General features: G+C 46.0%; 1 protein-coding gene across 8 annotated transcripts in view; it reads left to right on the top strand.

Annotated features, from left to right (window-relative positions):
• The window catches only part of LOC124000649 (peripheral-type benzodiazepine receptor-associated protein 1-like), a 169,288-nt gene that overhangs the window by 127,350 nt on the left and 24,616 nt on the right, over positions 1 to 17,322 (top strand). For 5 of the 8 annotated variants that reach the window (XM_046307182.1, XM_046307185.1, XM_046307184.1 and 2 more), the window contains 9 exons: positions 74 to 751; positions 1,701 to 2,039; positions 3,546 to 3,701; positions 3,988 to 4,857; positions 5,161 to 5,263; positions 6,496 to 6,638; positions 6,859 to 7,027; positions 12,258 to 12,326; positions 12,853 to 12,900. In XM_046307182.1, coding sequence (XP_046163138.1) covers positions 74 to 751; positions 1,701 to 2,039; positions 3,546 to 3,701; positions 3,988 to 4,857; positions 5,161 to 5,263; positions 6,496 to 6,638; positions 6,859 to 7,027; positions 12,258 to 12,326; positions 12,853 to 12,900 — 2,575 coding nt within the window. The remainder of the gene's footprint in view (positions 1 to 73; positions 752 to 1,700; positions 2,040 to 3,545; positions 3,702 to 3,987; positions 4,858 to 5,160; positions 5,264 to 6,495; positions 6,639 to 6,858; positions 7,028 to 12,257; positions 12,327 to 12,852; positions 12,901 to 17,322) is intronic. The other 3 variants (XM_046307190.1, XM_046307186.1, XM_046307187.1) reach the window with 3 other exon arrangements.

Raw genomic sequence — 17,322 nt, 5'->3', positions numbered from 1 at the left:
TGAAGATATTTTGTGTAGAGAGTATGTGTCTGTGCTGCTGACACTACCCATCTCCTCTTCTGCCATACCCTAGGTGTTGGAGGTGTCATCCCCCACGGCAGGCAGTGCCCTAATGGGCCCGTCTCAAATCCAGTCTCTTATGACGGCCCACCAGCTCACCGTGCGCACCATGTCCGGCCACGGGGAATCCACCGACTCTGTGCCAGTCAACGTGCCCGCCAAGCTAGCCGCCATCATGACGGACCAGGCCTCGGCTACCTCCGCCCCTTGCTCCTTGTCACCCCCCGTTCACCAGTCACCACCCTACCAGTCACCCCCTGCCCACCAGTCACCCCCCTTCTTGTCTTCATCACCACCCGTACAGCCCCAATCCCCGTCCTATGGGAACTCAGCTGCCAAAGTCTCCACGCTACCCTACGCCACGGCCTCACCGCCGCTAGACGCACACGCCATGGTCCCTAACGGGGGGCTGCCCTCTGCCAACTCTCCCCCAGTCCACACCCTCCACACAGAGGCCTCCTCCCCACTCCCTGCCTCGTACGCAGAGGCCTGGGCCAACCCCTTAGCAAAGTCTCCTGCTCCCCCTCGGGATGCCTTGGCAATGCATGAGGCCACCATGTCACCTCCCGTAGCACCAAACTATCAGGCCAAGTTGCCATCAGTACCATCAGCCTATGAGGCTATGATGTCACCACCAATACAACCAGCCTATCAGGCCATGCTACCACCAGCCTCTCACATCAACACAACGGTACTTACAGTAATGCAACAACACCTCCTCTAAAAATCTTATCTATCTTTGTTGCGGCATCACACAATAGTAAAAAAAATTGCAATCATCTTATAAAGTAATTCGCAGTGCTACTGAGATGGTATGATTCATGAAACGTGTTCAAGCAGGGATGCAGGATCAATATATTTTTATGTGTAACCTAAACCAGTGATTGTCAAAAATTTTGGGTTGACAATTACTCTATTGTTGCTATATTTTACTCTCAATATAGGGCTCCAGAATTGCACATTTATTCTGTTCAATAGAGATTAATTTGCTTAGCAAATTAAATATCACATAAGGTAATTCATTTGGGGCTAATTCACCATCTGAGGAAGTGGAAACTCAAAATGCATTAGGTAGATCGCTAAATATAATATGTTGCTAGTTAGCTGTGTAATTGATGAATGTAACAGTAAATGTAACGTCCTAAAAACTTTGCAGCATACCCATTTATGTCTATAGCCTTTGCAGTCTCCGCGCACCGTCAATGTTGAGAGTAATACCTGCAGAAAGCTGAGACCCTCCTCTCACCAACAGGCACAGCTCCTTTCAAAACGTTTATTGCATTTTTTTTATGTTGCAATAATTTATCTCTCCCACTAGCCTACTCAGCGCGAAAGGAGAAACAGACACAGGGACGGACACAGGGACAGGGAAGACACTTTCATGCCGGGATCAGGAAAATAATGCACTTTAGACTACTGTTATGAGTGACCAGCTTGAATTTGCAGTTCGCACCGATCCGACCAATCAAACATTTTACTCACACAGCCTAAGAATCGCAAAATGTGACTAAATGGTCTCAGTCTGGAGCCTTGCAACTGCTCTAGAATATATAGTACTAGAGGTATGTTATTATCTAGTTTACATTATTACAACTATTTTAACTAAGTGTATGTTGTATGTACGCCTGTCTGTTCTCCAGGTCAATGCAGCCTTGCCCCCCAGCCAGAGTCCAGTCCCAGGCCTAGTGCCAGCAGCCATGGAGCAGAGCAGAGCAGTCACAGAAATCCCCGGAGCTCCCCGTCCCGTCATGTCCATCACAGACTTTCTCCCCATGGAGGACTACTCCCGTGCAAACCTTTCAACCCCTGAGCCCTGCCCCACCCCACCCCAGGACAGACACTCTCTCCAGCCCCCCAAAGCCCCCTCTCCCCTGGAGTCAGAACCAGACTACTCCATGGAGAGGTCGACCACACGCCTGGTGTCCATGGAGGAGTTCCTCAGGCAGGAGAAGGACCCAGGCTTCAGCAGGCAGCCACAGGTTGGTTAGTTAGTTATTTAGTACTGATTGTGGTTTTTTGGAATGTGATACATTAAATATCATTGCCAGTTTTCTGGGCAGATGCAATACGCCCGTCAACTCTGAAGTGTTCTTTATTGTTCCAATGTTCCCCTCACATTGGCTAGTACTCTGTGCTTTAATCCTCTGATGATGTTCATTGCCGAAAGAAACTCTTTCTCACCCAGCCTTTCTCAACTCTTTCTCATCCAGCCTCACCCCTTGACTAGATGAACCAGTAACTCATCTAGGTCTAGGAAAGGCTGTGGGATCATTACCTCGTATTTATCAACATGGTGCTTTCGACTAGGGGTCGTGACCCCATATAGTTTTTTTTTTAAATATATATTATAATATCGTCTTTGTATCTCAAAATCATTGTAAAGCGGTTACCCTTAAAAATCTAAATGAAAATTATTCAAATGTAAAAGATCAAATTCAACCAGAGAGCACCCTTAGCTCATGGGAAAAGGCCGCACTTGACAATTGAGCTTGAATCTTTCCATTGTGAATGGATAGGCCTGCTACGTTATGAAACCACACAATATTGCAGAGACTTTGATATTACCGGAAAATAAAGTGTGAGAATTTCGAGGCACAGAAACTCACATTAATACCTTTGTCAGATAGGAAAAAATTCTTATTGGAGAGAGTTTTTCAAAAGCGAACCATTCCCTAGGCTGTGCATGTTTCTAACAGAAAACAGCATCAGTAAGTATCCCACATGAGTGATGACTGCTCACCTCCAATGCTTGGAATAGCACTTTGGGACCTGCTTTCCAATCAGTTTGACTGTGATCCTGGTTCAGTTGACATGCCGGTAAGTGAAGTCAAACAGCTGATCGAGCTGTCATGGGACCGAATGCTGCAGACAATGCATTTACAGGTCACTACGGAGGATTTTTGGTTCCTGACTCCAAGGGAATCCACTTCCGTCTCCCTCTGAGCATTAAAACTCATGGCACCCTTCACCAGCTCATATCTGTGTGGAGCTGGATTCAGTGCTCTCGTCTCCATATAAAAAATATGTGACAGCAGAGACGAGGTGCGTACCGTCGACCACGCCCCCTGACTTTGAGAAGCTCTGACTGGACATGCATCAAGCACACCCATCTCATTAGTGGTGGTGAGATAAGAGAGATTATGTTAGACTCATTTGCTATTGACTGTCATAGCCACAAATGAAAAAGTAAACATTGCATGTTAATTACATCATTTCTTTCAAATGGTTGGGGTCATGCAAACTTTCAGATATCAAAATGGAGTTGTGGGCTAAAAAGGTTTGGGAACCCCTGGACTAGAGAGCATTGAGGATAGTGGCATTATACCAAGACATACCAACGTTCATAGTAAAATTTCCTACTATGAAAATGGGCATTTGGAGGATTTACCTTGTCAATTTACATTTCATTTGTATTGACATGATTGGTTATTCCACATGCTCTAAGCCTGTCCTGTTGTACTGTGTGGTTGTGCTCTGTGTGTCAGGGTTATGCTGTTGGCCTGGTGGAGCCTCCGTACGGTGCAACAGAGAACAGTAGGGGCTCGGACCTGTCTGATATCCTGGAGGAAGAGGAGGAGGACATGTACTCAGACCCCCCTGGACCCGCCCTGGCCCGGGGATACACCACAGGAGCCGACAGGGTAAACATTCACTACAAACACTTGATTTTACTGATCTTGCTGAGGAGGACAGCCTCTGTTTTTGTTACGTTTGCTTTACTTTCCTTCTTTCATTCTTGAATTCACTCACTGTTTTGATTCTTTTTTTTGTTTTGTATGTCACACTTCACCCCTACCTTATGCCACCGTGCCCTGCCCAACCTGCTCACATCCACCTCCTTCCTGAACTCCTATCTCCATCTCCTACATCCAACCTCTTACCTTCAACCTGTGACACCCTCTCCTCTGTGACCCATGACCCCTGTAGCCAGACCAGTGGGAGGTGCCAGACAGTGACGAGGAGATTCTGGAGAGTATCCTGAAGCTTCCTCCACAGGCCCAGGCTCAGGCCTACCACTACCATCACGGTCATCATCACCTCAACAAGCACCTGTTCAGCATCCCAGAGGTCACTGATGAAGAAGACAACAGCGTGGACGAGGACTATAATCACCGTCGCCACCGAAGACAGTCCCAAGCCAGGCCCAGCCGCACACACCTCCAACCCGATGACCCCCACTACCACAGAACCCGAGACCAGCCCCACCACCACCACCACCACAGCAGCAGAGCTGAAGCCAAAGAGCCTTTACCCAGACACAGTGGTGGTGGTGCTGTTGTCAGGGCTCGGCCCCAGCACAGGGTCCACTACGCAGACAGAGTAGACAGCATCAGCTACCCTGAGGAGGGGGAGCTGGTCCTCGGGCCCAGTAAGGAGATGTGGGTGCGTCAGGCCCCCCAGAAGGTCCACAGCAGTGGGGGTAGGAACGGAGTGGGGACGGTTGCCCTGGTAGGCGGGCTAGGGGACAGGCTCAGAAGAGAAGCCTTGCTACGGAGTCAGATGGCGGTCGCTGCGTTAACGTCCCAGGCCACCGGCCACGCACCATGCTCCTACCTAGTCAGCAAGACCGTTCGGACGGTCAAGTCCCCTGTGGGCTCGGTAGCAGAGATCGACATTGAGTATGGGACTGACGAGGAGGATCCATTGACCTATGACCGCGGGGAACGCGGGGAGGTGGTGGTGGAGCAGATGAGTTCTGAGTGGTGGGTGGAGGGGTCACCACCTGACCCCCTCACGCTGGCCCTGCGCCGGGGAAAACCTGCCCTCCAGGCCATTGCAGCTGCTGCAGCAGAATGGGTGTGTTCTCACTCGTTGTACCCCGTGGCTGTATTTAAATTCCCTCTTCTCTACCGGCGTCTGTGTAGTTGGCTTGTCATGCGTCGCATGTCCCCTTTATCTGAGATCCCAGCGTCTGTCTGTCTGTCTGACGGCACCGTTGCTTCTCCAGACTCAACCTGAAAAACCACCTGATCCTTATTGCATACTACTCATGTCTATAACCCTGCAGTCCCTTACTGTACAAACTGAATGTAAGTTATTGTCCTATGTGCTGCTGTCTTTCTCTCTGACTGACTGTCTGTGTGTGTTTATGTTGACCAGGAGCCTGGCAGAGACCTGTCGATGGAGGCTAGTGCTGGGTGGAGCGGACAGGCTGAGCTCTCTCCTAAGCTGACCAGGGCAGAGGCCAGGCAGGAGCTCAATGGTCAGAATCTCATTCCTCACCCCCCCACCACCCCCCCCTCGAGCGCTCTCTCTCTCTCTCTCTTTATCTCTGTCTCTCTTGTTCTGCGATCTATCTCTCTCTTCCTCTCTCTCTGTCTGCCTCTGTCGGTCTGTCTGTCTCTGTCTCTCTGAGAAAGACATCAGGATGTTAGATTACGAGTTTGTGTGTGTGTGTGTGGGGGGGATAGGGTGATTGGGGAGAGCGAGAGATGGCCTGTAAGCTTAGAACCGGCTTAACTTCAAAATGGCTCGTCATGACATGAGATGGATGAGAGGAAGAGACAACCATGAAAATAGTACCCTAGATTAGCCCACAGTGAAACGAACCAAGCTGGAGTCTCTCTCTCTGCATCTTTCTCTCGCTCTCTCTTTCCATCCCTCCTGTCTCTCATTCTGCCTCTTTCACTCTCTTTCTCTCGCTCTCTCTTTCTCTCCCTCTTTCAATCTCACAGCTGTGTTTTCATGGAAAAGCTCACAGATATAGTGCTGCTATTCTCAGCGGCAGGTGGAAGAACAAGGAACGTGCAGATACATACATAGGACACACACACATGCGCTCTGCACGTACGCCCCCACGACACTCGAGAGGGAGGGAGGGATCAGCGAAGATGTTGTTCTCACATACAGTATCTCCAGATATCTATACAGACAGAGGATATGAATGTGGTCTTTTTCTTCCTGTCAGCTCTGCTCTGCTTGCCTATAGTCTGACTGTTGCTACATACAGATGGGCTGATCCCTCCTAATGAGATCGAACCTTGTCTCATTGGTGCAGCTTAAGTCCTAGTTAACTACAGCAGTTCACATTCCCTACACTGCCCTATAGGCCTGCATATAGGTCTAGGTAATCAGTCATCTTGATCCCTACATCACATAGATCAGTGATGGGCAACTCTAATGGGGGTGGGGGCCACAAAAATGTCTGAATTCATCATAAGGGGGCGCAGTGACTGGCAGGTCTGTGTACCCACATCCATATACACACATATGCAGTCAGAACTGGCCCAAGCCTGTTAGGGACCTGAAACAAAACACCCATTTTAACAGAGTGGGAGTGGGCTCTTCCATGTGGATTTCGAGAACTGTGGGAGTGTGGGCAAGAGGGATGTATGTGGGTGTGTGTGACCAGGAAAATCCAGGTGTATGCACAGCAATGCTTAGGCTAGCTGTTGCTCCAAATAATGTCGGATCTGTTTGTGTGTTTGCATGAAGAGAGCATGGAGCCTGCGCGGCCTATAGGAGACAACGAGGTGCGTATCTTTGTAGCGCTGTTCCCCTACGACCCGGTTAACATGTCCCCGAACCCTGATGCTGCTGAGGAGGAACTGCCCTTCAGAGAGGGACAGATCATCAAGGTATGGCCCCAACTGGTTAAAATGATAGTATTGCCTGCTGGAATAGTGATATCCCTAGCACCATGTTTTACACACTCTCTCACCTAATCTATCATTAATTATAGGCTGTTCAAGGCAAAACGTTTCTTCTATTGATAAGTTAAGACAGTAATAGCTCAACCTAACGGCAGCCATCTAGTTTTCTCTCTTCACCTTCCCCATCCTCCATTTTCCTGTACAGATCTACGGAGATAAAGACTCAGACGGGTTCTACCACGGCGAATTGAACGGTCGTCACGGTTACGTACCGTGTAACATGGTGTCTGAGATTCAGGTGGAGGATGAGGAGACCAGAGAGACACTCCTGCAGCAGGGCTTCCTGTCTACCCACGCAAACATGGAGAAGATAGGTAGGCACAACTGTCAGTAACAGCACCAGTCAATCATCAAAGGGTTTTACATCTGTCAGTCATATCAGCCAATCCCAGCAGGGTTCATTCCACAAGTGTCCAATTTAACAGGGCCCTTCTCTGATCCAAGTTACCCACTGCCCATGTAATCAAACAATCAATCATGTACATTTGAATTGTATTATTCTTTCTGTTTGGTGTCAGTTCAATGGTTTGTGTTGATGTTGTCAGCCTGTACACTTCACGTTACAATATGCACCAACTGCGGTCTAACACTTTTCAGCAGGTGTGGGTAGGTTCTTTGTCGTTTTGTTTTAATGAAATCTCCATTGTTCATGTTGTGGAGTGGAAGTGAAAGAATGTGAAAATGGCAAAACAGAAGTACTGTAGCTATGACCATTAGGGTGAAGTATCAGATGTTGTGAGTTTCATAACTGCCAACAGATGCTCCATTTTTATTTTTTTACTCCTCTCTTACTAGTCTTGAAATCAACCTGCTGTGACTCGATAATATACTGTACTTCAAACTTCAATCATTTGAAATGAAAGCAAAAGTCTTTCTTCACCACAATCTGTTGGGGGAAATCCTCACAACCGGTAAAACAGCAGCTGCGTCTTAGTTAATGGAAAACATTCATTTCACCTATTAACTTTTTACTGTAATTGACCCATTTACTTTGTAAGAATTAACAAAACTGGCCAAACTGCACTATTTGATTAAATTCAAAACGGGAAGAAAATATATAATCTGAGGGGTATCCTACTGAGCAAGCAAGATCTACTCGGGGTTTTCTAAAGCTAACCAGCTTCAGGTAGCCTCACATTCCAGCTCAGGCTTCATCCATATACACGCCGCTAACTCTAGCAGACTTGTAACTGCACGTACATATCCCACGTTGTTAGTCGAACGCCGAACTTTTCATTGAGACAATGCTGAAGCATTTATTAATGGGAAAGTCAGTGCCACATTTTCATTTGTGCCGAAATCAAAATGAAGCAAAAGTTATCTTGCAAATTCAGCAGGCTATGGGGTGAAATGGTCTTTTAGAAATGCCTTCTCTTTGGTGTGCTTATCAATGCATAAGCACCTTGTTTCCCACTCCTATCGATAAAATAATTGTATTAGAGGTCGACCGATTATGATTTTTCAATGCCGATACCGATTATTGGATGACCAATAAAAGCAGATGCCGATTAATCGGGCGATTTTGATTTAGATTTGTTATTTGTAATAATGACAATTACAACAATACTGAATGAACACTTATTTTAACTTAAAATAAATCAATAAAATCAATTTAGCCTCAAATAAATAATGAAACATGTTCAATTTGGTTTAAATAATGCAAAAACAAAATATTGGAGAAGAAAGTAAAAGTGCAATATGTGCCTTGCTCAGAACGTGAGAACGTCTGAAAGCTTTTAACATGAGTTCAATATTCCCAGGTAAGAAGTTTAGGTTGTAGTTACTATAGGAATTATAGGACTATTTCTCTCTATACCATTTGTATTTCATATACCTTTGACTATTGGATGTTCTTATAGGCACTATAGTATTGCCAGTGTAACAGTATAGCTTCTGTCGAACCAGGGACCCTCTGCACACATCGACAACAGCGACCCTCGAAGCATCGTTACCCATCGCTCCACAAAAGCTGCAGCCCTTGCAGAGCAAGAGAAACAACTACTTCAACGTCTCAGAGCGAGTGACGTGACGTCACTGATTGAAACACTATTAGCGCGCTCCCCGCTAACTAGCTAGCCATTTCACATCTGCTACACCAGTCTAAATCTCGGGAGTTAATCGGCTTGAAGTCATAAACAGCTCAATGCTTGAAGCACAGCGAAGAGCTGCTGGCAAATGCAGGAAAGTGCTGTTTGAATGAATGCTTACAAGCCTGCTGCTGCCTACCACTGCTCAGTCAGACTGCTATATCAAATCATAGACTTAATTATAACATAATAACACACAGAAATACGAGCCTTAGGTCATTAATATGGTCAAGTCCGGAAACTATAATTTCGAAAACAAAACGTTTCTTTCAGTGAAATACGGAACCGTTCCGTATTTTATCTAATGAGCGGCATCCCTAAGTCTAAATATTGCTGTTACATTGCACAACCTTCAATGTTATGTCATAATTATGTACAATTCTGGCAAATTAATTACCGTCTTTGTTAGGAAGAAATGGTCTTCACACAGTTCGCAACGAGCCAGGCGGCCCAAACTGCTGCATATACCCTGACTGTGCTTGCACAGAACGCAAGAGAAGTGACACAATTTCCCTACTTAAAAGAAATTCATGTTAGCAGGCAATATTAACTAAATATGCAGGTTTAAAAATATATACTTGTGTATTGATTTTAAAGAAAGGCATTGATGTTTATGGTTAGGTACACATTGGTGCCACGACAGTGCTTTTTTTCGTGAATGAGCTTGTTAAATCATCACCCGTTTGGCGAAGTAGGCTGTGATTCGATGAGAAATTAACAAGCACCGCATCGATTATATGCAACGCAGGACAAGCTAGACTAGTACTATCATCAACCATGTGTTGTTCACCAGTGATTATGTTAAGATTGATTGTTTTTTATAAGATAAGTTTAATACTAGCTAGCAACTTACCTTGGCTCCTTGCTGCACTCGCGTAACAGGTAGTCAGCCTGCCACGCAGTCTCCTCGTGGAGTGCAATGTAATCGGCCATAATCGGTGTCCAAAAATGGCAATTACCGATTGTTATGAAATTGGCCCTAATTAATCGTCCATTCTGATTAATCGGCCGACCTCTAAATTGTATCATAATAATTGTATTTGTCATACGAAAGTTTTACTGTGCGTGAAGTTTCAAATGTTTTCTGTCATTACTAAATGACTTGGTATTTTAACATTTCACTTTTTTTTTTACACACAAAAAAATATTTGATTGAAAAAATCTTTAATCCGTCTTTCTCAAATGAAGGGGATGATAATGCAATCTTTGCGAGAGGGAGGGAATCTGATTTTATTGGTCCTCAACTCGCGGCTCAGATACTTCATTCAGGATAAGTAGAGTTATCCCTGAGTTAGCCTGCCCCGGAGCAGGTTTGTTCTGGAGGATTCGTTACCATAGAAATATACATTGGGGAGAACAAGTATTTGATACACTGCCGATTTAGCAGGTTTTCCTACTTACAAAGCATGTAGAGGTCTGTAATTTTTATCAAAGGTACACTTCAACTGTGAGAGACGGAATCTAAAACAAAAATCCCGAAAATCACATTGTGTGATTTTTAAGTAATTAATTTGCATTTTATTGCATGACATAAGTATTTGATACATCAGAAAAGCAGAACTTAATATTTGGTACAGAAACCTTTGTTTGCAATTACAGAGATCATACGTTTCCTGTAGTTCTTGACCAGGTTTGCACACACTGCAAGCAGGGATTTTGGCCCACTCCTCCATTACAGACCTTCATCCAGATCCTTCAGGTTTCGGGGCTGTTGCTGGACAATACGGACTTTCAGCTCCCTCCAAAGATTTTCTATTGGGTTCAGGTCTGGAGACTGGCTAGGCCACTCCAGGACCTTGAGATGGGTCTTACAGAGCCACTCCTTAGTTGCCCTGGCTGTGTGTTTCGGGTCATTGTCATGCTGGAAGACCCAGCCACGACCCATCTTCAATGCTCTTACTGAGGGAAGGAGGTTGTTGGCCAAGATCTCACGATACATGGCCCCATCCATCCTCCCCTCAATACGGTGCAGTCGTCCTGTCCCCTTTGCAGAAAAGCATCCCAAAGAATGATGTTTCCACCTCCATGCTTCACGGTTGGGATGATGTTCTTGGGGTTGTACTCATCCTTCTTCTTCCTCCAAACATGGCGAGTGGAGTTTAGACCAAAAATCTAGATTTTTGTCTCATCAGACCACATGACCTTCTCCCATTCCTCCTCTGGATCATCCAGATGGTCATTCTGGGCTGATCCCTCACCTTCCTCATGATCATTGATGCCCCACGAGGTGAGATCTTGCATGGAGCCCCAGACCGAGGGTGATTGACCGTCATCTTGAACTTCTTCCCATTTTCTAATAATTGCGCCAACATTTGTTGACTTCTCACCAAGCTGCTTGCCTATTGTCCTGTAGCCCATCCCAGCCTTGTGCAGGTCTACAATTTTATCCCTGATGTCCTTACACAGCTCTCTGGTCTTGGACATTGTGGAGAGGTTGGAGTCTGTTTGATTGTGTGGACAGGTGTCTTTTATACAGGTAACGAGTTTAAACAGGTGCAGTTAATACAGGTAATGAGTGGAGAACGGGAGGGCTTCTTAAAGAAAAACTAACAGGTCTGTGAGAGCCGGAATTCTTACTGGTTGGTAGGTGATCAAATACTTATGTCATGCAATAAAATGCAAATCAATTTGATTTTATACTTAAAAATCATACAATGTGATTTTCTGGATTTTTGTTTTATATTCCGTCTCTCACATTTGAAGTGTACCTATGATAAAAAATTACAGACCTCTACATGCTTTGTAAGTAGGAAAACTTGCAAAATCGGCAGTATATCAAATACTTGTTCTCCCCACTGTACCTGACTAAAAAGTGACCCACATTCGTATGACTGGTTATCCCACATTGAACTCAGAGTTAACCAAAGTTACCCCACTGTCTCTTCAAACCTGATTGGTAGGATACCCCTCTGTAGTTCAGCCTATCTGCTTTGTATGCTCTCGTAGTTTGTCTTCACTTAGACTTGATTGTGTCACTGACTGTTTTAGGATAATCATTCCAGCTTCAGCTTTTGCCAAGCCTAATTCTCTTTTAGTTTTTCATCGACTCTGTGTCATGCAAATCACTTTTCACTTTAGCTCTGGGGGCTAATTGCTTTGGACCCCCACAAACACACACACAGGCGCACACACACACCCTCAGGAACCACACACAGCATTACCCACCCTGCCAACTAGATCAAGCTGACAAACAATGTGCTTCTATTTCCTGCTTATCGTTCCCCCACAATGATCTCTGCAGATGTTTTAGCCCTTTCACTTCCACTTGGTCTCACCTGCTGTGTTCTGTTGGCTTTTTATTATTATTGGTTGGTTGGTTTTTAAAATGGCTTTTTACGGCCTTCAAAACTCATTCTGTCTCTTGTCTGGTCTGCTTCTTCACGATTTGGTGTCTCTGTCTGTCTGTGTTTTTCTTTATGGTTTCAAATTTGGTTTCCCTTTTTAAAACTCCATAAAGGCACTCGCTCACATGCAAAGCTTCCGCGTCGGCCTGTCCCACCGCCGAAACCGAGACGATCCAAGAAAGGTGTGTCTCGCTGTCGCTGCTGACTGGCTTTCTCTCTCTCCTTTCTCCTTCCCTCTTGCCCACTCTTCCCTTGGTCTGCCTTTTTTTCTCTCTATTACACTCCGTCTTGCTCACTGACCAGAGGGGATTTGTGGATTCACAGTATTAAATATACAGAACATTATAATGATCTGCCATAGACTGAGATGTAGTAGGTCGTTTTTTTGTTGTTGAAATATTAATGCACTTATATGCATGGTTAAAGCATTTGGATATAGGAGTTGCCATAGTTTCAGTGCGGTCCCACTCTTCAGCATCCCCTCTGATCTCCTCCATCTATCTGTGCCTCTGTCTACTCCTGTGTGACTGTCTGATATCATATCTGGCCTCAGGCTGCTCTCTCTAGGGTTGGCTTTGGTTTCTACGTTTTGGTTTGGTTGTACTACTGAGTGTGTCAGAGCCAATTAGGACCAGAGTGAAATGCTTTAACCTGCTTCTCTCTCCCCACCCTACCCTACCCCACTCCCATCCCTATCTACTCTTCCAGTTGAGTCTACTGCAATGTGGGAGGATAGCTTAGAATCTTCCAGTCAAGGTTTGTAATGTATCCATCATTGGCTCTCTCTCTTTCTGCCTCACAAGCATGAAGGGACGCCCGCTCTAGCATCGACTGAAAACCTGCATGTATTAGACAAGATACACATGACATCATCATTATGAGACCTCTCTAAACATTTCTCTAACTGCTCTAGCCTCCACCTGATACCTGCAAGTGAGTCGATCCATGAAATGAGTACCTTTTGGGTAGTGTAATTTTGTGCAAAAAAACATTCACTAATTGTTTACAATCTGCCATCAAGAGCACATGTTCAATAAAAACATGTTTTCCCATTTATATAGTAAGTCTCAAATAAAGTAACATAGTTGACCATCATCTTTCATCTTAAATCAGCCAGAAATCGCCTTGCGTCTGGGGGAATAGAATATTGTTATGTGTAACAGGAATCACACAAAAATGTAAGTTGTTATAACATGTTTAGCCTGTCTATCTATGGGTAACAGCCCAAAACTCCAGGAAATGTCCAAAAGGAGTAGAACCAGCTCACCTGCTTCGACACCAATAATGTGTATAAACCGTGGATTGCTGATTCTATGTAATGGCCAATGAGAAGCTTGAAATCACTGTACGCTATATTAGCACTCCCCAGAAGGAGCATTCCTCCATAGGAATTCATGGAATTCTACAGTATTTCAATAAAATGTTTCAAGGACAAAGTTCTATGTACAATGAACAAAAATAAAAATGCAACATGTAAACTGTTGATCCCATGTTTCATGAGCTGAAATAAATGATCCTAGAAATTGGCCAAATTTGTTTACATCGCTCTTAGTGAGCAATTCTTCTTTGCCAAGATAATCCATCCACCTGACTGGTGTAGCATATCAAGAGACAGCATGATCATTACACAGGTGGACCTTGTGCTGGAGACAACAAAAGGCCACTCTAAAATGTGCAGTTTTGTCACACAACACAATGCCAAAATTGGCAATTGGTCTGTTGACTGCAGGATTGTCCACCAGAACTGTTGCCAGGGAATTTAATGTTAATTTCTCTACCATAAGCCGCCTCCAACGTTGTTTTAAAGAATTTGACAGTACGTCCAACCGGCCTCACAACTGCAGACCACATGTATGGCGTTGTGTGGGAGAGCGGTTTGCTGATGTCAACACTGAACAGAGTGCCCCATAGTGATGATGGGGTTATGATATGGGCAGGCATAAGCTACGGACAACAAACACAATTGCCTTTTATCAATGGGAATTTGAATGCACAGTGATACCATAATGAGATCCTAAGGCCCATTGTTGTGCCTCCATCACCTCATGTTTCAGCATGGTAATGCACGGCCCCATCTGTACACAATTCCTGGAAGCTGAAAATGTCCCAGTTCTTCCATGGCCTGCATACTCACCTGACATGTCACCCGTTGAGCATGTTTGGGATTCTCTATGACCGTGTGTTTCAGTTCCCGCCAATATCCAGCAATTCAAACAGCCATTGAAGAGGTATGGGACAGCATTCCACAGGCCACAATCAACAGCCTGATCAACTCAATGCGAAGGAGATGTGTCGCGCTGCCTGAGGCAAATGGTGGTCACAGCAGATACTGACTAGTTTTCTGATCTACGCCCCTACTTTTTTTAAAGGTATCTGTGACCAACAGATGCATATCTATATTACTAGTCATGTGAAATCCATAGATTAGGGCCTAATGAATTTATTTCAATTGACTGATGTAAAATCTTAAAGTGTTGCATCTTGTGTTTTTTATATTTTTGGTCAGTATATTTAAGTATTGTTGTGGAGCAGTACTCAATAACAAAAATATAATGAGGCACCGATATGACATTTTTGGCCAGTACCGATATCTGATATTTTCCTTGCCCCCCCCAAAAAATGATAACCGATATTTAAAATTTTAGGGGCCTTAAGCATTCTAGTACAATTAAATAGTTAACACACACACACACATGGACGCAGCGGCCTAAGGCACTGCATCTCAGTGCAAGAGGCGTCACTACAGTCCCTTGTTCGAATCCAGGCTCTATCACATTCGGCCGTGATTGGAAGTCCTATAGGGCAGCGCACAATTGGCCCAGTGTCATCCAGGTTTGGCCCGGGGTAGGCCATCATTGTCAATAAGAATTTGATATTAACTGACTTGCCTGTTATGCAGGTGAATGAGGACCCAAAAGCGACTTGGCGAAAACAGAGTCTTTAATCCAGTAAAGTAAATATACAATCATAAAGCACAATTCCACTCGTAATGACGAGAACAGACTGGAGACTCGATCATGAACTGCAGGTTGCCTCGGGAAGGCACTTGAACGTAGCAGACTCAGACACCTGCTCACCACGCAGCATCTGAGGGAAACACGACACGACAGGGCGATACACAGACACAGCACGGTGAACAATAGACAAGGATCCGACAGGACAGGAACGGAAAACAAGGGAAGAAATAGGGACTCTAATCAGGGGAAAAGATAAGGAACAGGTGTGGGAAGACTAAATGATTGATTAGGGGAATAGGAACAGCTGGGAGCAGGAACGGAACGATAGAGAGAGGAAGGGAGAGAGAAAAAGGGGAACGAACCTAAAAAGACCAGCAGGGGGAAAACGAACAGAAGGAAAAGCAAAATGACAAGACAATATAAGACAAAACATGACAGTACCCCCCCACTCACCGAGCGCCTCCTGGCGCACTCGAGGAGGAATCCTGGCGGCAACGGAGGAAATCATCAATAAGTGAACGGTCCAGCACGTCCCGAGATGGAACCCAACTCCTCTCCTCAGGACCGTAACCCTCCCAATCCACTAAGTATTGGTGACCCCGTCCCCGAGAACGCATGTCCATGATCCTACGTACCTTGTAAATAGGTGCGCTCTCGACAAGGACGGGAGGGGGGGAGCGAAGACGAACGGGGGTGCGAAGAAAGGGCTTGACACAGGAGACATGGAAGACAGGATGGACGCGACGAAGATGTCGCGGAAGAAGCAGTCGCACAGCGACAGGATTGACGACCTGGGAGACACGGAACGGACCAATGAACCGCGGAGTCAACTTACGAGAAGCTGTCGTAAGAGGAAGGTTGCGAGTGGAAAGCCACACTCTCTGGCCGCAACACTACCTTGGACTCTTAATCCTACGTTTATTGGCGGCTCTCACAGTCTGTGCCCTGTAACGGCAAAGTGCAGACCTCACCCTCCTCCAGGTGCGCTCACAACGTTGGACAAACGCTTGAGCGGAGGGAACGCTGGACTCGGCAAGCTGGGATGAGAACAGAGGAGGCTGGTAACCCAGACTACTCTGAAACGGAGATAACCCGGTAGCAGACGAAGGAAGCGAGTTGTGAGCGTATTCTGCCCAGGGGAGCTGTTCTGCCCAAGACGCAGGGTTTCTGAAAGAAAGGCTGCGTAGTATGCGACCAATCGTCTGATTGGCCCTCTCTGCTTGACCGTTAGACTGGGGATGAAACCCGGAAGAGAGACTGACGGACGCACCAATCAAACGACAGAACTCCCTCCAAAACTGTGACGTGAATTGCGGGCCTCTGTCTGAAACGGCGTCTAACGGGAGGCCATGAATTCTGAACACATTCTCGATGATGATTTGTGCCGTCTCCTTAGCGGAAGGAAGTTTAGCGAGGGGAATGAAATGTGCCGCCTTAGAGAACCTATCGACAACCGTAAGAATCACAGTCTTCCCCGCAGACAAAGGCAGACCGGTAATGAAGTCTAGGGCGATGTGAGACCATGGTCGAGAAGGAATGGGGAGCGGTCTGAGACGACCGGCAGGAGGAGAGTTACCTGACTTAGTCTGCGCGCAGTCCGAACAAGCAGCCACGAAACGGCGCGTGTCACGCTCCTGAGTCGGCCACCAAAAGCGCTGGCGAATAGACGCAAGAGTGCCTCGAACACCGGGATGACCAGCTAACTTGGCAGAGTGAGCCCACTGAAGAACAGCCAGACGAGTGGAAACAGGAACGAAAAGGAGGTTACTAGGACAAGCGGGCGGCGACGCAGTGTGCGTGAGTGCTTGCTTAACCTGTCTTTCAATTCCCCAGACTGTCAACCCGACAACACGCCCATAAGGAAGAATCCCCTCGGGATCAGTAGAAGCCACAGAAGAACTAAAAAGATGGGATAAGGCATCAGGCTTGGTGTTCTTGCTACCCGGACGGTAAGAAATCACAAACTCGAAACGAGCGAAAAACAACGCCCAACGAGCTTGACGAGCATTAAGTCGTTTGGCAGAACGGATGTACTCAAGGTTCTTATGGTCTGTCCAAACGACAAAAGGAACGGTCGCCCCCTCCAACCACTGTCGCCATTCGCCTAGGGCTAAGCGGATGGCGAGCAGTTCGCGGTTACCCACATCATAGTTGCGTTCAGATGGCGACAGGCGATGAGAAAAATAAGCGCAAGGATGAACCTTATCGTCAGACTGGAAGC

The sequence above is a fragment of the Oncorhynchus gorbuscha genome, linkage group LG16, assembly GCF_021184085.1.
Source record: "Oncorhynchus gorbuscha isolate QuinsamMale2020 ecotype Even-year linkage group LG16, OgorEven_v1.0, whole genome shotgun sequence".
NCBI classification, from domain to species: domain Eukaryota; kingdom Metazoa; phylum Chordata; class Actinopteri; order Salmoniformes; family Salmonidae; genus Oncorhynchus; species Oncorhynchus gorbuscha.
Note: the sequence above shows the minus strand (reverse complement) of the source record. Positions and strands in the feature narration are given on the sequence as shown.